Source organism: Grammomys surdaster, unplaced genomic scaffold (genome assembly GCF_004785775.1).
Source record: "Grammomys surdaster isolate TR1022 unplaced genomic scaffold, NIH_TR_1.0 67, whole genome shotgun sequence".
Taxonomy (NCBI): Eukaryota; Metazoa; Chordata; class Mammalia; order Rodentia; family Muridae; genus Grammomys; species Grammomys surdaster.
The window spans coordinates 8,453,633-8,474,892 of NW_021604569.1; the positions used below are offsets into that span (position 1 = coordinate 8,453,633).

General features: G+C 37.1%; 1 protein-coding gene across 2 annotated transcripts in view; it reads right to left on the reverse strand.

Moving 5' to 3' along the window:
* Wdpcp (WD repeat containing planar cell polarity effector) overlaps positions 1 to 21,260 on the reverse strand; it is a 292,940-nt gene that overhangs the window by 192,772 nt on the left and 78,908 nt on the right. For both annotated transcript variants that reach the window (XM_028778483.1, XM_028778475.1), the window contains exons 2-6: positions 12,142 to 12,225; positions 8,850 to 8,897; positions 7,950 to 8,000; positions 4,730 to 4,800; positions 4,409 to 4,468 (exon numbers count right to left, since the gene is read on the reverse strand). In XM_028778483.1, the coding sequence (XP_028634316.1) occupies positions 4,409 to 4,468; positions 4,730 to 4,800; positions 7,950 to 8,000; positions 8,850 to 8,897; positions 12,142 to 12,202 (291 nt within the window). In that variant the 5' untranslated portion in view covers positions 12,203 to 12,225. The remainder of the gene's footprint in view (positions 1 to 4,408; positions 4,469 to 4,729; positions 4,801 to 7,949; positions 8,001 to 8,849; positions 8,898 to 12,141; positions 12,226 to 21,260) is intronic.

Below are 21,260 nucleotides of genomic sequence, written 5' to 3' on the forward strand. Positions count from 1 at the left end.
CCCGGCTCAAAGTGATTATTCTTAAAACTGCTTTCCCCAAGTGGACCCACGTCCTCATTACTATTTAGACACTCCCACTTATCCCCTTTTGTCTTCTCAGGCTTCCCAGATTTTATACTCCTATTTCGGTCTGGTAAAACTGTAACTTCTCTGCAAACTGTTAACATTTTAGATTATATACTGATGTCCCTATCTTCTCTAGCTTCTCCTGATGTTTATAATGTAGCAGTCTTTAGTCTCCAGTGACTTCTTCCTTTCCATCTAAACTATAGCACCTCCTACCGAGGCGGCAGGCAATGAAGACGGTATGATGCACGTAAGTGCTGTTGTTGATACTGATAACATCCCTGATTATACTTTACTATGTTATGAAGAAATCCAGTTGATTTTACATACAATAAAAAGAAAGATTAAGGTTACCCATATATAAATGTAGCTGCCACTCCCTCCCCATCAAAGAAGCCTCTCTTGAAAGCAAATGGAGACCATCCCAGAAAACCACAAGTGGACACAATGCAGAGATCAACAGATAGCAGCAGCCCAGCCCCAATAGATATATCGACATCACGGCACCTCTATCTGTGACTCAGGGGACATTGCAGAAAAGGAGATGAAGATTCTAAAACTTAGAATGCTGGGAAGTCTGCTTGTAAACACTTTGAGAAATGACTGCATAAAAACAAGACTGGAAGGATATGTATCAATGGATAATTTTACAGGATACCTCCCCATAGGCAACAAATGACTGTTGAAAAAAGGAGAATTGCCTTTAGTACAGATGTGCCCCCATATTGGTTGTCCAGCTCAGAGTGGTCAGCCCTCAAACCATATACACATTAATAACAACAATGAACTCAGCAAGTTGTATTTGTATATTTGTGTATACAAATTGTAGGTGTGTATATATATGTGTGTGTCAAACATTTTAATCTAAAAATCAGTGTGTAAGGTCATATCTATGCTTAATGAAAATATTTTCAACTAATTACAAAGTAACCTATTGACATGACCATGACTATAGCACAATACGTTATGAACTTTAACATTCCACCAGAGAGATGAACTATTTAATAGTATTTAACTGAAACTATTTTTTTCATTAAAAAAACATTTATATAAATGGTTTAAGAAAGTCAAAACAGGAAACTACTAAATACATTCTGTTGATCAAGAAAACAAAACTGAGTATATTCACTAGTTGCTGAAATCAAAATTCTAAATTGTATCTTATAGATTTGAATAATCTCATACTAGGAATAGGAATAATTTGAATAAAAAAAGCTCCAAAGACAATGTTTAAGTCCCCAAACTTATATATCAAGTAACTCTTGACTTGTAAAGTGTTCTGAATTTGTAAGTGGAGAAAATTATTTTATATGTTACAATTTATAGGTCATTGGGTCAATAATATAAACAAAGCTTTGGTAATGACAACTGTAAATCCTCCTTATTTGACATAAAGATCCAAGCTCAGATTACACCCTTGTTAATCCTCATACTGCAGTAGCCTCTTCAAAGATTTCTAAACAAGTGGACCTTTTAAAGATTTTTAAAGAGACTTCAACTAAATTGAAGTCCATAAATCCAATTTTTTTAAAAAAATCCAACTTCTTTAAAAAAAATTCACAGTAGAGAAATGCCTCATTCAAAGACTGAGAATCCAAATGTTATAGCATCAAGGGTGTCCAGGAATGGGACTGGGGACACATCTCACTGTTTTGGATGGATTGCTGCAAAAGCAAGAGGGCCAGACCATAACCCTGCTCTCTTAAAGCTATTTTTCTCCTTTTAAAAAAGTTTATGAGTGATTTAAGAAAATCAAAAATAAAATTATTAAATTATTCTGTTGATTGTTTAAGAAGACAAAAACAGTTTATTTGCTAGTTGCTGAAATCAAAATTCTAAATTGTATCTATAGCTTTTGATACTTCAAAGCCAAGCATGGCTATGTATGCTTGGAAGCTCAACAAGAGTGTGTGTGGAATGGGGGTTAGGGAGAAGGTTGGCAGGCAGATCTGAGGCTCATGGTAAAGGCAACAGAGCCTCAGTGAGATTAGGATTCAATAAGGGAAACTGCCTCAAAATGAGGAAGGTGGAAGAGGAAGGCATCCAAACTCTTCCTGGCGTCCACATGCTGTGCACCTGCAAATGAGTCTATGTCTCTCACAGCACACCACACCACACATGCATGCACACATCTGCACACACTCCAGAAAGCTGTTTTCTAAGAGTAATACAATCTACATGGTCAACTGCTGCCATATGAGGACTGAAAGCACAGGGAAAGCACTAGTAGGATTTAAACGTGAGACGTTTGGGGAGCTGTTTGGAACTCGGGGAGACTGATGAGAGAGTTTAAATTACAATATGAACAAGTATAACTTAACAAACCCTAATAAAAATATAACAGGAAGGGCTAACAGACCCTTTCTTTAAAAGGAAGAGTTTTAGAATTTTTAGAAATTTTAGAATTTCTTTGAAATTCTAGCTCGAGCACCAAATTATTTTTAACTTGCTACGATACCAGAGATCTTGAGAAATGGAACTGTTTTAAAGTTCATACACATTTTTGAAAGTTTTTTAAAGTTATAGTGAAACTCTTGCCTGACAGATAATGTTAGGAAGTCTCCCAAAGCCCCTAAAGATGTAATGATTGCCTTGGACCTATGGGCACAGAGGAAAAATAAAGGTCTATTTTAGAAAAGTTTTATTTATCATAGAAATAAAAATTAAAAAAAAAACCATAAAATTAGGTAAATCCCACTAGAACTGCCGAAAGTAGACTCTCTGGTATGTCAGCTAGAGCCACTAAGGTTATCTATTGTAAACTGCAAAAGCAATTTTTGCATACATTTTATAATTTAAAAAGAATTTTCTGAGTTGAATGAATTCAATAATGAAAGATATCCTTTCTGCAACATGTAAACCACACATAAAAACTTTGTAATTAAATTAAAAAGCAATGAAATCTATCTAAAAGTGATCATCTAACTGGGATGCTCTACTGCATTTTTTAAAAGACCTGACATGTTCCAACTCATCCCAGGTGATGGTAAGGGTGGAGGCCACGAGGCACACCTCTCAATGTAGATGGGAGGCTTGCCCTCCAGTCAAATAATTTTGAGCCTGTTTTTTCACTGAGCAATGGCATTAGGAACTCCAAGTTTAAGCCAAACTAAGTCTGAAACTTACTGGAGCACATCTGATATTCAAGCTTGAAGGTCTCACCACATATTTCTATGCAAATAAGTTATGATTTTAAACAATGGCATCCTTTTGAACAGTATTCTAAGGAGAACTTTACAAGTGTTATGGTTCTGAAAATATTCACTCAGCCTTGTAAATGGTCTAGAAAGTAGAAATTCATGCCAGATGACAAGGTAACAGTTAACCTCCATTACTAAAGAGAGAACAGTTAAAACAATGAAATGTTATAAGAGTAAAGTTGGAATTAACTAAAATAATAGTCCATGTAAAATATTGTTATGTTTGTAATTACTGTGAATTTGATGTTAGGAGGTTTATGGATGGAACGATGTACCTAACTTATAAACAAGAATGTTCACACATTTAAAAAATTGTAATGGAAAGCACAGGAAAAATAATAAAATCGAAACAGTATATTTTATCTAAAAATAAATTATAATTATTGGTAGTGGTGATACAATATACACATACAGAATTATCCCTCTTTTTAAAAAGCCAGTACATTTTCCCAAGCAAATGGTATTTTTTATGTACATCAGCAAGGCTAAGAAAACATTTCTCCCTTATTTTTATAGTCAGTGTGTGTTAATTATGATGTCCTGATAATGTTCTAAATCTAGGCCTGTTGAGCACAAGACTGTCCAATAGAACTTGTTGCCGTGGAAATGGTCTATATCTGCATCCTTGACTGCCAGGAACTTAAACTGGGTAGCTCTGTAACTGAGGAATTGAAATTTTAATTTTATTTAAAAATAGCCACATATGACTAGTGTCTACCACATTAAAACGTGTAGCTTAGAGGGTCAAAATGTGAGGCTAATTCTGTTAAGTTAGGTTTCACTCTTATTTGCTTATCCATTTCCATAAACATGCTATTCATAAATGTTTTCAAGAATACTATACTGAAATGTTTTGTCCAATGGTGTCATTGTCATTTAAAAATCATGCCAGTGAATATCTAACCCCAAGTGAAAAACACTGCCTGCAAAGGTTCATCTTTTTGTTTGTGGATGTCCGTCCTACCACACTAGGTGATGAGGTAGCTTGGTGGCCTGTGTCAATCTGTCTAATGTTTACTTTAGAATGACTAAAATTCAAACTATGAGATATCCAATCCTGAAAAGTTTTTCCCATTATAACACAAGAATACCAATTATAACATAGCTTTCTTTCGGCTCCACTGCTTGTCAAACCATTTTACCTGACAGATGTATTTGTTCTTCCATTTGCTCAGCACACACTGACCGTTTTGCATCAGTTCCTGAAGGACAACAGAAAAAGAGAGAGTGCAGTTGGCTACACACATTGTCATTGTCAGTTAAAGTGCTTCTGATTTGCAAGGAAAAAAAAAAAGAAGGCAATCAACAAGCCACACAAAGACCCAAGTGTGTGGGAAGCGCTCTCTAGACAAAAGCACAGCCTTCATCACCATGAGAGCTGGTCCTTATGAAAATTACATCTGTTGAAAGATGCTCTAAAACAGATTTGTTTGTTCCCATATTTGAAACCTTTTGAAAGATACCTCCAACTCTTTCAGTGAATCTCGAAGTTTTTCTGGGCGTCTATTTTTGAGTGTCCAAGGATAATCTCGTGCTGGCAAATAAAACATGTACAAAAGTTAGTTAAAAATGATTCAAATAAGGAACCTCTGCTTAGCAGTGTGGCTTGGAGGATTAAAATAAGACGCCCTGTAATTGAAAGGAAGTGGACTTCAGCTCTATCACTAAATGAGTCTTCAAAAGGCTTTGTTACAGAAACAGGATTTTTTTTCCACAAACTAATCTCCCTGACTATAATTCTGTGATGACAACCAACAGGACTCAGAGGCCCTTGAGACACTTTGGTAGGCCAAGGGTCTAGCATTATATAGCAGCAAATGGCCTATCTTTATAATTTAAGTAAATTTTTGTGAAAATAGTCAAGGTTTGACCCAAAAGAAATTCCAGCTCATGCAAGTGGCCAACTCAGACTTGAAACCTCTGATGAATAAGTTAAACATGGTGAGGAAAGAAGCAGAACATAAAAGCAATATGGAGAAAATTAATTTAAATATGACCAAATCACCAAATACTTCAATTTTTAAGAGACAGGTATTATGTCAGACAATGGTGGTGCATGCCTTTAATCCTGGCACTTGAGAGGCAGAGGCAGGTGGATCTCTATGAGTTTGAGGCCAGCCTGGTCTGCAAAGCAAGTTCCAGGACAGTCAAGGCTACACAGAGAAACACTATCTCGAAAAAACCAATAACACACAAACAAAAAAAAAGAAAGGTATTAGAGATGTTCTTTGAAATAATTCTATCAAACATAAACACCAACTCAGCTACAAACCCTTTCATCTACAAGGGTGTCCTGCCTGAAAGGTATTCTAGTGTACAAGAGAGGCACAGCGCTTGTGGGAGTAACCCGCAATCTGACCTGACTTAAGGCCCACTCCATGAGATGGAACCCACTCCTGCCAATGATTGGATGACCAAGAACCTGAGACCACATAGCTCAAGGAACAAGGAGACAACTAAATACTATTGTTCTTACAAAAATGAAAAAATAAAGCACTCCTAATGACATTCTGCTAAACTTAGAAGTCGGTGCCTTGTTCAGCCATCATCTACAGCAGACAGGAGCAGATACAGAGAGCCACAGCCAGACAGCATGCAGAGAGTGAGAGACACACTCAGCCTTAAATGGGGATGTCTCTATCAGATACCTCCTCAGGCTCAGGAACCTAGCAGAAGAGGAGGTGGAAAAAGTCTAAGAGCCATGGGATGGAGGACACCAAGAAAACTAGGCCCTCTAACTCAACATAATCAAAGCTCATGTGAACTCACAGAGACTAAGGGAGCACGAATATACAGGACCTCACAGCTCTGCACTGGGTCCTCTGAACATATTTGATGGCTTCTAATTTAGTGTGTTTATGGGATTCCTGGGAGTGTGAATAAGTGAGTCTCTGATTCTTGTGACTTCTCTTAGGCTCTTTTCCTTCTGTTTGGTTTGGTTTGTCCAATTCCAACGTGTTAGCTTTTGTTTTATCTTATTATATATTATTTTATTGTGATTTATTTTGTTATTATCCCTTAGGAGCCTGCTTGCATTCTAATGAGAGACAGAAAGGGAATAGATCCATATGGGAGGAGCAGTATGGAGGAGCTGAAAGGAGCAGAGAAAAAAGAAGCAGTAATTACGATATATCATATAAGAAAAAACTTATTTTCAATAAAATGAAAAATAAGATAATTCTAAAATCTATGCCAGAATTTGATAACAATATACCTTTAATTTGTTTTAAATGATTTAATTGAAAGGTTATTTAGGAAAGGTACAAAGTTAGGCTAAAACTAAATATCTTTTTTAAATTAATAAAATTGGGGCAGGGACTAACTCAGTGATAAGGCACTTGCCTAGTGTATGTGAAGCCCTGGGTTTCATCTTCAGCACCCACCACACACACATGAACACATGGTACACAAATAATACTAATAGCAGATTAAACTCATTGAAAATGTGAATTGATCTTTATATTCTCATATTTAATAATTCTAAAAAAGAATTGTATATATAAATGTACATGTCATATGTGCATATACAAATAACATATAGCATATATAGATATTTAAATTTGAAAGTAGAAATTGCTATGTATCTTATTTCAGCAAATTAGTTTGGCTCTATAAACATAATTTTGATGTGTAGAACATATGTACAAATTTTAAGATATGTGTTGCAGATACTAATGCAGTATTCTAAAAATTAAATGTCAGTTTAATCACTTAAGGAAAAGGGAGAGCTTTTCAGATCTAGCCATATTTCAAATAAAACTTTAAATTACATTAGCTTTAAATCATTAAACCCATATTGTGACATAGTTATACATATAACATACTTGTATCTTTGAGACTAACAACAATTAAATAAAATACTGATATAACAAATCTCACTTTATTAAAATTAAGCACAAGAGGATTAGCGAGATGGCCCAGAAGGTGCAAGTGCCCACTGCACAGACTGACAACCTGAGTTCAATTCTTGGGACCAACATGGTGGAAGGAGAAAACCAATTCTACTCTGATTTTCACACACATGCTATAGTACACACAAGAACACAGTCATACACATACATACATACATACATACATACATACATACATAAACACACACACACAATAATAAAGTAAAAATGTTAAAAATTAATAAAATGTTAACACCTTAGGCAAAATATGAATAATAAAGTATTTCCAGAATTTAAACATGATTTATAATCAATTTCTCAAACAAAAGTGAGGTAACATATATAAATTTTACTACAGAATTTGCATGATTGATAAGTCAGGTCATTATGTTGTATACCTTGAACATTTATATTTTTATTAACCAATTAAATATTTTAGATAAAAATAATTTATTTAAAAATATTAAATGCAAATGCATGTAATTTTAAGTTTGTGTTTACACAAGCATATATCTTACCAAAATTTTGCATTTTAATGATTTAAATTAGAAAAACCTAATATATACATACAATTATTATGTATTATGTATATGCATTATGTACAATGTGGTACGTAATTGTATGTACCACATATAATTATTATGACTGAGTCCAATATAGAAACAATAAAAATTAGTAATTATAAGAAACATGGACAGAATAGCATTTACAATTTGTGCAAAAAACAGTTCAATGGTAACATAATACTCTCTAGTTTCCAAATAATTTGAATATATACAAAAGGTAAACTTACATTCTGCCAGCCTTTGTTTTTCTTCTAAGTTACCATGTTCTGTTGCTGATACTGCAGCAAATGAAAGATGAAAAGAGGTGGGATTTGTTTTTATTAAAGTATTTTGTATTTTTAACAGGCGCACAGACAATAGAGTGTTGCAGACACTGGGATTAATACATGATGCTAAGCTTTAAAAAGGACAGTTGAGAGAAAATGTCACAATGTATGCTTGCATGCCATAGAAGCCATTTCCTTACTGTGCAGTGAAAAGGCTTATACAGCACAACAGGTGGGCCAATATTCTGAGCTTCCAATCTCATCAGACAGGAAAGGAAACTGCAACCGAGCCCAGAAGAGAAGCTGATGCATCTGTCATCAGAGCTCTGAAGTCAGCCTATTAACCGCCATGCTAAGCACACAGGGTGCTCACACAACCTCCACTTCAACTAAGAACAGAACAGGAAGTAACTCTAGCTAGGGAGACCTTTTGGCCCATCATAAAACTTCTGGGATTAACAGGATTAATCAGATAAAGAAAATTGATCATTCACTCAGAAATGTCTATTTCAGATATCAGGTGAGGATCCCGGAGGCCAGCATCATGGAAACCAATGCATTAACAATGCCCTCTGCTGGGGCACCAATAAATAAATGTGAATAGACTGTCCTGTTATCAGCCTGATCGGCAACAAAATGAAAATTTCCACGTTCTTCTACAGCATTTTCTCAGTACTGCTTTATTTTTGATTGATCAGATATCAACCTTAGCATTTTTCTCTTTAAAGAATCTGAAGTAACTGCTTTTTAAAGTTTGGAATTTATCTAAAGCTCATAAACACAGAATTTTTAATGTCCTACTCCATTTTTTGGAATATATCATTTATAAAACCAGTTAAGTAGAATAGGTAAGTACTTTACCTGGTGGATCTTTCTTGTCATAGTACTGGTAGACGCCGATGTCTCTATCTATAGAGAGAAAGAAAGAACATTAAATTATGGTAAAAGTTCTGGAGAGTAAGAAGCCAAATCATACTATATCAGAGGGGATTGTGGGGAGAGGAGCAGAAACAGTCTCCTTATGTTACTAGAAATAAAATAGCTCAAAAGCATCTGGACATGGGTTCATCTATTCTAGGGATATGTAGAAACTGGAAAGTTTATCGATCTAATGAGAAAATCAGAATGGCATAAGGAACCACACAGAACTAGAATGGCATGGGGGAAGATTAGTGAAGAACTAAAATCAAGGAAGACCAAGTTTTCTCTTTCACACTTCCTCTGATAGTTTTCACAGGGCGCTACCAAAAGGAACTGCCACTAAGCAATGCCAAATGAAGTCAGTGGATGGAAGAAAATGCCCTAGCTGTTGGATTCCGAGCTGGGGCTTGCTTTTCTCCAATTTAGCTCAGAAATCTAGTTCCTATCCTATAGCATTTGGGAGGAAATCTGCAAGAAGAAAGGGGGGGGATTACCGGGAGCTGTGGATAAATTATTATCTAAAACTTGTTTAGAGTCAAAAGGCTTCCAAACCTATTCAAATTCAGACGCTCTGCTGGGCTAGGTAAGAGACAAGTGAGGCTGCGCAGATGTTGAGATTGGTTTAACCAAGGGATTCTGTTCTTGCAATTTAAACAAGAGAGCAGAAGAATTTCCGTGTCTATGAATAATAAAATATCTCTTTTATTGAAGTAACACTTGTTTTCTTCCATGCAAAAATAATTCTCAGTTACTAACAGAAGGAGGCTACAACTGTCTCTCATCAAGTGAAGCAGTACAGGCTGCCCCCTAGTGACTGATTGCCTCTAAACTTCATCAAACTCAATGACAAAACCAAAAGAAAAACATTAAGTAAAACTATTATATTAAGTCTGCAAATAAGTAACAGTCATGTGTACTTGATATGGCCAATACTCAATGCTCATATAATAAAGCTGTATTTTTATTGATTGTGAAATTAAAACATGATTTTAAAGAATTCAGTTGGATGTCAGTTAGATGGAAAAAGTCTACCGAAGATTGACTAGGAGACTGTGGCCCCTTGCATACTTACAATAATTTGTTAGGCTGAGTAGTGATTTCACGAGTGTGCTCACTTTTTGATAGTTCACAGCATATTCTTACAATCTGCACACTTTTCAGTACATATGTTACACTTCACTTTTAACAGTTTCTTGTTATTTAAAGCCATGAACTAAGAACTGCAGACATTATATATGCAAGCAATATCTCCTATTAAAACACCACAGCTTATAATTACAATATCGTTTCCTACATCAATATATTTACAACTCTAATTCCATGCACAAATCTGGCCTTACTGCTCCTAGCTAAGTGGGACAAGGGGATCCACAGATGAAGACCTGTCCAAGAAGGAAGACGCTCATGCAGTAGACAGGTGATGCAGTCTGTTAGAGCCTCCGCAGGCACAAAGCACATGCACTGGGGATAACAGCCTGGTGTAGAGATGAGCAAGACAAAGAGATCATCTAACTTGTGCTAGGATCACATGGACTGAGGGTATCCACATAGGGAGAGTGGACGCAGGAATGCACAAATAATATCTAAAAGGGATTGACTGGTTAACTATAGTCTGTCCAAGAAGAAGCATCTGCATAGGAAAAGGAAGAAAATTACTTGGTGAGATAGTTTTTCACTTTTAATGTTAAAGTGTGTTTCTTGTGATATACATTCAACTTTTAAGAGATCAGTTTATCATTTCTTAGCATCTGTATTTGCTTCATGAATTCAGCACTTTCCTTAGGTTTGTGTATTTTCTTTCCCTTTCCTACTTCATCTTTTTTCTCCAGAAATTCTTTTGCCTGTTTTCTTTTTATTATTTGTCTTTTCCTGTATAAACATTCAGGTGTCTGATGATGCCCCAGCTCTCTTAGAAGTAATGCTCTGGACATCTGCTGACACCTTCCAAACCCAAACAGGTTTCACTGAGTAGGCTTCACTGACCAGCCAGGGGACAGAATGATTCGCCCAAGATTACTAAAACATCACTGTAGATGTTTTCTCTTTGGGGTTGTGCAGCAACCCCAGGAAAGGATTCTATTCCCAAGCTCCTTCTTTCTTGGCAAATATACAGAGGTCAGAAAACATCCTTGGATGCAAGAGTGAGGAAGAGGACCTCACCCATCAGCACATCGGCTTCAATTCCTCTGCTTTCAGTTCAGTGGGTCTTCCTTAAGTGGCTCTGGTGTCCTAGAGTTTGGAGCCTCCTTAACTATTTCCACATCATAGAAGTGTCTCATTACTTCCTGCAGGTGTGCATCCCCTTGGCTGTCAGCCTGGTGCCGCGTCCTCATCTTCTGCAATACATGCTCCTCAAGTTTCTGTACCCTTCCAAAGACTTCATCTACAATGGCTGTCAGTGGAATTCTCTTCTCCAGGCAAATGACACTCAGATTTTGGCTCTGTTAATTCCTTCATGGCTACTATTTTCCAAAAGGTGTCCGATTACAGGTGTCCTTTTCCTAATCTCTGGTCTTGTGCATTTATGCATCTTTATTTTAATTCAATTAATCTTATTTTAAAAGAGTTTTGGGAAGAAGCAAATACGTATCAAATTTTAAACTAGAAATTCCATTTCTATATATACCTTAAGGAAAAACCAAAACATGATATTCATCTATTACTGTACATCCAATATTAAAAAACAATACAAGATATAAAAGTAATGTAAGTAAAAAATATATTTCTAAAAATAAAAATTACTCTGGATAATTAGACTATTTTTATAAGTTGTTTTCTAATAAAATATATCTTAAACTATAATATTAATAAACATTGTTAAAACAAAATTATATTGTTTCCACTCAAGAAATACATATAAAACACAAAGAACATAAATATACATCTCAGGTCCATGTTTGAAATGTTTTTAATATCAAACAGGAATGTCTCTTTATGAGCTAGCCTATAAAATTGTATGACCATATACTAGCTGAACAAGCCCAATTAAAAAGAAATCGAAGGTAGGTATCTTTAGGATGAGTTATTAGACTAGTAAGATTTATTTCATAACTCAAGCCAAAAAAATAAGTTAGTAGGAGTATTTAAAGGAAGCATTTTCATTACCCAGGTTTTCACTAAAGATGAAAAGAGAGACTGCAAGTCTACACGGCAACTCCAGGCCCCAGCTTTGTCAGTGCTTATGACAGAGCATAAGAGACTGAGGAGCCCTAACTGAGCAGAGCTCACTTACCTGCAATGTGTAAGGTGCTCTTCAGAGACCACAGGTGTAGTTCAGTCAAGCAGAAAGACATCTGACAGCAGAGGAAACTCTGTCCTGTGCAAAGTAATTAGGGGAAAGGGGGTACCAATTAACTATTATCTTTTGTCAATTATAATCTAAACCCCTTTTTAAAATAATATTTGAGATATGGTCCATTAGATTAAACACACTTTCATATATTTGGCTAGCCATACAGAAATAAGCTCTAGAAAAAGAAAAATATACTTCTTTTCCTGAATTTACTATGTCATCACATTGAGAAATGTGGTAGGGAGACTATCTATATTTGGGTGTTCAATAACATATGTTTGGTTACAGCTCTAAGCATACTGAGAATTATTTAGTATATAAATATCTTCTAAGTCATAAGTCTTAGGGCAAGTAGGTCTGCTATGTGGTTATTGAGTACAAGCATATACATTTTAATATATGAAGTAAATATCTTAGATACCCTACACATAAACAAACTACAGTGGAATGCGCAAGGAAAATAGCATATAGTTACTATCATATGAGGTACAGTTACTTAAAAATAGACTGTATAAGACTACATTACTATTCATATATTATGTTAATCTGCATATCATGATAGACAATCCAAGCACATTTTTAAAATCAAGATAGTTAAAATACACATCCTGTCAGCTCCTTCAGTCTTCACTCTAACTCCTCTATTGAGAACCCCATGATCAGTTCAATGGCTAGTTGTGAGCATCTGCCTCTGAATACGTCTGACTCTTGAAGGCCTCTGAGGAGATATCCATATCAGGCTCTTATCAGCATGCACTTCCTGTCTTCCACATCAGCATCTACCTTTGGTGATTGCACATGGGATAGATACTCAGGTGGGGTGGTCTTGAGACGGCCCCTCCATCAGTTTCTGTCCCTCACTTTGTCTCCATATTTGCTCCCTTGAGTATTTTGTTGCTCCTTCTAAGAAGGACCGAATCACCCTCACTTGGTCTTCCTTCTTTATGGGCTTCATGTGGCCTGTGAGTTGCATCTTGGGCATTTCAAGGTTCTAGGCTAATATCCAATAATCAGTGAGTGAATACCATGTGTCTTCTTTTGTGATTGGCTTACCTCACTCAGGATGATAATTTCTAGTTCCATCCATTTACCTAGGAACCTCTCGAATTCATTGTTTTTAATAGCTGAGTAGAGTGAAGACTGAAGGAGCTGAAAGGGTTTGTGGCACCATGAGGAGAGCAACAATACCAACCAACCACAGCTCCCAGGGTCTAAACCACCAGCCTGGGAGCACTTAGGGGGGGATCCAGGGCTTCAGCTGAATATGTAAAAGTGGAGGGCCCTGCTGGGCATAGGTGGAAGAAGAGAACCTTGACCTCATGAAGGCTGGATGCCCCAGGGGGTGGGAATTTTGAGTGTGGGGAGGTGGGAGTGGGGGGGTGTAGATAGAGGTTACATCCACAGAGAAGAAGGAGGAGGGGCGAGGGGATTGGGGGTTCCGAGGGGGTGGTGGGGGATGGGGTAAGGGGACAACATAGGAAATGTAAATAAATCATTCAATAAAAAAAAAAAAAAAGAAATTACAAAAAAAAAAATACACATCCTGGGTTTCTTCCTAGTTTAGGAGCAGGGACAAGTAACATTCACTATTGATGCTTTAAAAAAAAAATCTTATAGGACCTCATCAATTTGGACTGATTAGGAGAAAGCTAGTGAGACTCTAGAAAAGTTCACATTTTAGAAGTATTAAAATAAATTATATAATTTTCCAATATTTGCTTAGAAAATCATATGTCATACTAGACATACACTATATATTAGAAACATATACAACAATTTAAACTAAGTACATTGTAGACACTGCAAAAGAAATGTTCATTGCAATAAACCTATGGAAAACAAAACAAGTATGAAAAAAATTTTAAGACAACTTTTAACAGATGAAAGGACTCTTCAGCTCCTCTAACATTAGGAGTGGCTAAAATATTTCCCACATTATTAATCCAAAGTAATTTTAGACTTAATAGAAACTTCCCTTGCCCTCACTTCACCTAGACAGCATCAGGATATAATTACAACCATCAAGAAACACGTGTTCTGCTAAAGAGACACAATGTTCCATGGACCAAAGAGAAAAAATGAAAACTGTGTAACTTAACAGTGGGGGCCCAATTCTGCCTGAGCAGCAGAGCTGTGAGAAACCTCAGGGAAGCTCTAAAATTCCCATGGGTCTTCAGGAGAAGCACAGAATCGCAATAGTTTCATGATGATGATGATGATGGACAAGGAGGAGGAGAAAGAGGAGGAGGAAGAGAAGGAAGAGAAGGAGCAGAGGAGGAAGAAGAAGAGGAAAAGGAAGAGAGGAGTAAGAAGAGGAGGAGGGGGAGATGGTGATAGTGGTGGATAACACTAAATCTTTGTCCTAACCATGCAAATGTCAACTCATTTTATCTTCCTAGTTATTTGTGGCAATACCAGGACTACATTGTGGAAGTGAGGTCACACAGACATCTGCAGGTGAAGGCAAATTTGGATCCTGCTCAGGCTCACTCCAGAGGCTCTGTGGGCTGTACTAGTGTTCTGCTGGAGTACTGGTGTGTACAGAAGTTCAGGAGTGTATATGGTAGTTTGGTGAAAAGGATGCCATACTCCAAAAGTCAGTGGTAGATACAGGTGGAACAGTAAAAACAATAACAGTTGACATGAGTAGGAAAGAGCTAGGAAGGTGGCCCCAGTATTAGGTTAGAATGTAGTGCTACAAGCATAAGAACTTAAGTACAAATCCCCAGCACCCAAACAAAACAAGTACGGTTGCTCATGCCTGTACTCCTAGCATTGGTATGGAGATAGGCAGATCCTAAGATCTCACTGGGGCTAGCCAATTGGTGAGCTTCTGGTTCATTGAGAGTCCTGTCCCAGGTCAGAGGAGAAAAGAAGAACACCCTTGGGTCCTGCTTGGGCTTATACACAGGTCCATGCACTTACACACTCACATGCATGCACCATATACAATACACACAGGGAGCGAGGGTAGGAGGAAGGGAGGAAGGATGGAGGGACAGAGAGAGGGAAATTAGCAAAGAAGGGATAAGAAGGAAAGCAGGCTATGTAATTTTTTAAATGATCCTAAATTTATTTTCTTCTTGCATCAAAATGTCTTCAAAGGCAGAACCAAAGGACACCTCAATATCTGTATCTACCTGCAGTAACCAGATGCTGATATCCCCTGCATACCGACAACTTAATGAGTAAGGACTAAACAGAACAAGTGGTTTATGAAGAAAAAGCATTCTTATAAGAAGACCATATACGAGAAGGACATGTGAATTAGGACACACAAATGGGCTGAGGTTTTATTCATCACAAGGATGTGATGAAGCAGGTACATACTCCCTTGGACACTGAGTATTAGTTGTCATCAACTTGTAGACTATACTACAAAATAAAAACACTATGCCTCACTTTAGAGTTTATTCAGATGCCAATAACAATAATTTATAGCAATGTGGGCAAAGACAAGGCTGACTAATCTGCCTAGTTGCATAAAGACTATAAGCTATTATAAAACAAAAGTTTACAGATTAAAGAGTACAGTTTTACTTACATAATAAAAGAGAACAATACTTGAAATTCTGCTTTAAGTCAATTGAATAGAAATAAACATGCCACAGCTTTCTCCTGATAACAAAATGGAGGGTAGAAGACATCCTTAGTAGCAGTACATATTGGAGCAGTACATATATGTGTGTACACATATATATGTATGTATGTGTGTGAATATATATACATATATATATACATATATAAACATATACGTATGCTATTTGTTACTTTTTTTTAATTTGAAAGTCATAAAATAATGATATTATGGTGTTGGGAGAAAAGGTAACATGAGCTTTGTAGAGAACAAAGATATCAAGGGCAAACCAGCTCATCTTTTGCATTTCCCACAGGGGAACTTGCAGGGTCAGTACAGCTCTTGCCACAAACTTGTCTTCTAGTTCAGCACCCCAGGATCACATCAGGCTGTAGTGAGGGCTATGGGACAGGGCATGTGCTGCTGCAGATGTGGTGCCCAGGCGAAGCAAGCAAGCAAGGAGCCACAGACTCCTTACTCAGAGAAAGCACACCATCCAAGACAGAAGAGGGTCTGTGCCAGTAAAAAGCGGATATGGGGTCAAGAAGGAATCCACGGCATTTGGGAAAGGATGCAGCAAGAAGCTGAAGTAAATACAAGTGAAGCAGATAAAGAGAAAATGACTAGGGAGGACACAATTAGACTCCCTCGTAGACACACGGCCCAATCCTGTGAATCCCCAACTTAAGTAGGGCTTTGCATCAATGGAGTGAGGGGAGAAACAGCTGAGTGTGGGTACTCATCTTTTTTCTTGAAATTTAGTGATCTGCCAGGAAAACTATTTTTAAAAAACAAAGAGTAAATAAATGGAATAAATAAAATGAGTTCAATAAAATCTACAGTGTAACTGGATGGGAAAGGGAAGAAAGAGACCAAATTAGTACCTTCCTTTAACCTCCAAGAGCCTTGGCATCTTTAAACCCATACAAGATTTTTAAACACTTTTAAAACATCTTGCATCTTACTCAAGAATGCCACCAGTGAAAAAAGAATGCTGGTAATTTCCTGGTATGAAAAATCTGCCTGGAGGAAGTAATCAAGACGGAGCTTGTTCCATCCAAATATTATATTAGTACAGGAATAAGCTGTTTTGAAGTAGGAAAGAAAAGAATTTCAGAAGCACTCAGTATTTTGGAGGGACTGAAAGAACAGTCAAATATGGGGTGGGAAGGGGGTCCCCAGGCTGAGAAGCACTAGTCCACTTAGTTCTCTTATGCATTTCTCAGAGAGACCCAGGACCAGAAGAAAAGCAGCTGTGTAGAGCAAAAATACAGGATCTTAAAAATAATGACTCAAAAATAACAGAATAAATGACAACCATAATTTAAATTTTCACTCATTTTTAAATATCTTTAACAATATGCTATGCTTATTTCACTTATACAATACAGTTTCTATTGTTGCAGAAGACCATTTTGTAACCCAAACATAGTCTTCATGACTAGATAAACGACGTGATTTAACTTTAAGATGGTGCTCCACGTGAGGAAGAGCTGTTGAGAACACAGATATTGAGTAGAGGACAGGCAGGTGAGAAAATCTTCTTACTTCCTGCTCAATCCTCCAAGGCTCCGTGTTTGCAGGCAGGTTTCCCATCTCTTCCTTCCGTCTCAGTACGTTCGAATTATTACTATCCGCAGTAACATGCAGAATAGAAATCAGTCAGCAGCATGCTGCCAATAATGTTGTCTTGGAAAATAAATATATATTTCAGAAGTAGAGATTGCTTACACTTACTAAATTGCAAAATACTTGTCTTCTGCCAAAGGAGTTAGTTCTGCAGTTACCTGTCTCTTTTGACTGCTATGGGGAGGAAAGAGGGCTTCAGGGCAAATAAAACTCCAATGTAAAACATGATAGCAGAAAAATAATGAAGCAAGAAAAAACAGAGCTAGGACACCATGGCGCCAACAAGACATTTAAAATGGATGTACAGTAGCCGAGCACTGCAGGAGCCTGAGGGGCTCCTTCTTGGGCATAAATGTAGAACATATACTTGCTACTTATTATCATAAATTTCCTTAAGGAGTCTAATTGAAAATGTTTTAAAAGAAAGAGAACTAAATAGTATAAATTTACATAAAACTGGTTCACTGCATTATTACAATCATAATTATTTTTCAATTACATAAAATTCAGTGTATTACCATACAATTACTTCTCTAATATCATTAGCACAGACTATCACTAAACACTTGTTAGGTGTATTCATGAACACATTTGATTGTAGACATAGTGCCATCATTTTTTTTCCAAAAACTTTCAACACTGAACAAAACAAGCAAAGTTTATGCAAAAGGGCAGGGGAGTCTCTAAATAACAAGACCTCAACCTTGGGCTAAATTTACTGCACTGGACTACTAGGGACCACAGCTCATTTGTGATCACAGAGGCTTATGCATTTAAATAACTGATCATAAAAAGCACTTGTCTCAGATACAGGGTCTCCACTTTCAAACAAAATCTAATCTGGCTTAGCAGACAAAAAAACCATAAAATATGAAATCTGCAATGTACGATACTTTAGCAAAATAAAACCATCCAGATACCAAGTAGATGGTAGAGTTTCGGAAAGAAATTATTACTGTTCTTTATTATTGTTATTATTATTAATTATTTTAGAAACTAGGTCTCACTATGCAGCCATGCAGCCCTGGTCCTAGAACTCTTTAAGCAGACAGATTGAGCTCAAACTCGCAATAGTCCACTGCTTCCTACCTCCTGAGTGCTGGGATCAAAGGTATGCACCACCAGACCCAGCTAAAGAAATTACCATATAAAGTATAAGGGGACTGGTAGATTGTGCATGAGGGAAATACAGGTTAGAAATAATGAAGGAACAGAATACATAAAGAATTAGAAAAATACAAGCTTAATTACATTTATTCTTTCACTCTTGATTTAGTGAGCAGGTAGTACAGAAAAATTAGGCCAAAAAAGGACATCTTTGAATCTCAAATTTCAGAATTTGGACTTATGCTTACTAAACAGTGGCTAAATAGTAGAATAATGAAATATTTCAGGTTATAATTATTGCAGGATTACCTGGAGAGATGGCAAACAAGAAGAAAGGAGGAAGTGTTGGTACATAAGGGGCCTGTTAGAAAGACAACCAAAGTAGCAGACAGCAAGCACTTGAATTGGGGTGGTAGTAGTTGGAATGTAAGAGAGAGATAAATGAGGGGGAGGGAGGGAGGGAAAGAGGGAAGGAAGGACTCAAGTGATCCTCAAAAGGACAACAGGCCCTGGGCACTCATAATTATGGAAGTGACAAAAAACAGAATGACTGCCAAGATGATCATGCTTCCACAACGCCCTGGGAGCAGGCTTCCCTCCTCATCTCAAGCTCAGCAAGTGGGCCCAGAACCATCATCCACCACTGTGGAGACAGGTTCTACCACTAGGTCCACACACTTGAGCTTTGCTAACCACTGACCTCGCTACTTGGTGTCTTGTTACCTTTAGCTCTCCCATCAGCATGTAACTTAGGTTGTGACCCATGTGTTTTACCACAGCAAAAGACTCGTGCATACTATTCTTAGCCACATGTGATTCTCAGAAACCCCTTATCCAGATCAGTTCCTATTGGCTTACCTTATCTCACAAGCAAGAGCTGGACCAAAACACCACTGCAAAGGGGAGTTTAAGAAGAGTGAAATTTGCCTATATTAAAAAAAAATTAGTGGGATTCCGGACACAATTAGAGATTGAGAGAGAACCAACTAGGTATGTATGTCTGACCAGCTAGAAAAAAAAAAACAGAATTATAAGCACTACTTAAAATTTATAAACCACAAGTGAAAGTCACTGAGTGAAATTCCAGGTGAAAAACATGGAGATAAATATTTGAATTATCTTACAAGATGATCATAGGAAAAAAGACTAATTTAACTAATAGTGAGTCAGGAACGCTATGGAAGTAAGGTGTGTGGAGGGAGTTATCAAACTTGTGAGCTTTGAATTTGAATGCAGAGATGATCTCAGAATGATTTAATAAGAAATCATGTTTTATCAAGGGCACAGAAATTAAGCCTGCTACAAAAGGGTGTGGCTCCACTGTTCTGACTTCTGGGCTCTAAGCCAAAAATGCCTCTATTCTAATCCTGCTGTGATAAACTTACTCAAATCATTTAACCTTTCTGCCTCAATTTCCCCACATGTACAAACAGGGATAATGATATTGACCTACATTTGCAAGGATGTTGTAAGCATTAATTAATGTTGTATAATGCTTTGAAGATGAAAAGGGCTGAGCATTATAAATGAGAATTACATAACTAACTACCTATAATGTGAGAATTTTATCCTTTAATTTTATTCAAGCAGCAGTTATCAAATAATGAACTAGCTGCCTTAGTGATATTCCCCTTCTAATGTTTCAAATTATTATTTAAGGTGTATCTAGCTACTTCCTGTATTAAAAGTGTTGTCCTATAGCATACACTGAGTGCAGAATGTCTCTCACAGACTCATGTGCTGTGAAACAGATGTCCTCAACGAATGGACCTTTTTAAAGGAAGTCATGAAGCTTTAGGCCTAGCTGGTGGGCAGGCCACATTAGTAGAACTTTAAAGTTGTACCTGCCTCCAACTCTTGTCAAGAGCTCTATACTTCCTAATCCATCAAAATGTGAACAACCTGTACTCCAAGTTCCCAGAGCTATGGATGGAGCTGCCTGACTACCATGCTTTTCCTGGCACAGTGGACTTACATCTCCTGAAGTTGCAAGCCAAATAAATCCTTCCTCCTTCAAGCTACTTCTATCAGTGCTCTGTAAATGTTATATGAAATTAGTATAGCATATAAAGTTCCAGATCATCTTGGAAGACTAACTTTAGATTTAAATGGTAAAGGCATATTTGCTTAATAATGAGCTCCTACTCCAAGTAACCCATAAGGGTCAAAAGGTAATAAACACTTGGGGCTAAGGATATGAGAGCTCAATTAGTAAAATGTTTACCCTACAAGCATGAGAATCTGAGTTCAATCCCCAGAACCTATGTAAAACTCCTGGCATGCTGACATATGATTATAATCCCAGAAGAGGGGATGGTAAGACAAGCAGATCTCTGAGACTTCCTAGCAATCTTTTGTAATTGCTGTGCCCCAGGTCCCAGGGAGACACTGACTAATAAAACAAGATGGACAGCTCTTAAGTTGCCTTCTGGACTCCACATGGATCCACAGAGGTGCAAAACTACCAATGCTCTTAGCTCTGAAACTTTAGTACACACTATTAAGTAGTTGAATGGTAGAAGCAGTATAAAAGTAGACAGCACAGCGTTAGAAATGCTCTTTCCTAATTAGTTTCAATGTCAACTGACACAGCCAACATTATATGAGTACATCCTGTTTGGGAAGGGGTTGGAGAGCTAGTGCAATGATCAAGTGGCTGCTTCCAAAGGACCCAGAACCCACATGGCAGCTCACAATTGTGTGTGTGTGTGTGTGTGTGTGTGTGTGTGTGTGTGTGTGTGTGTGT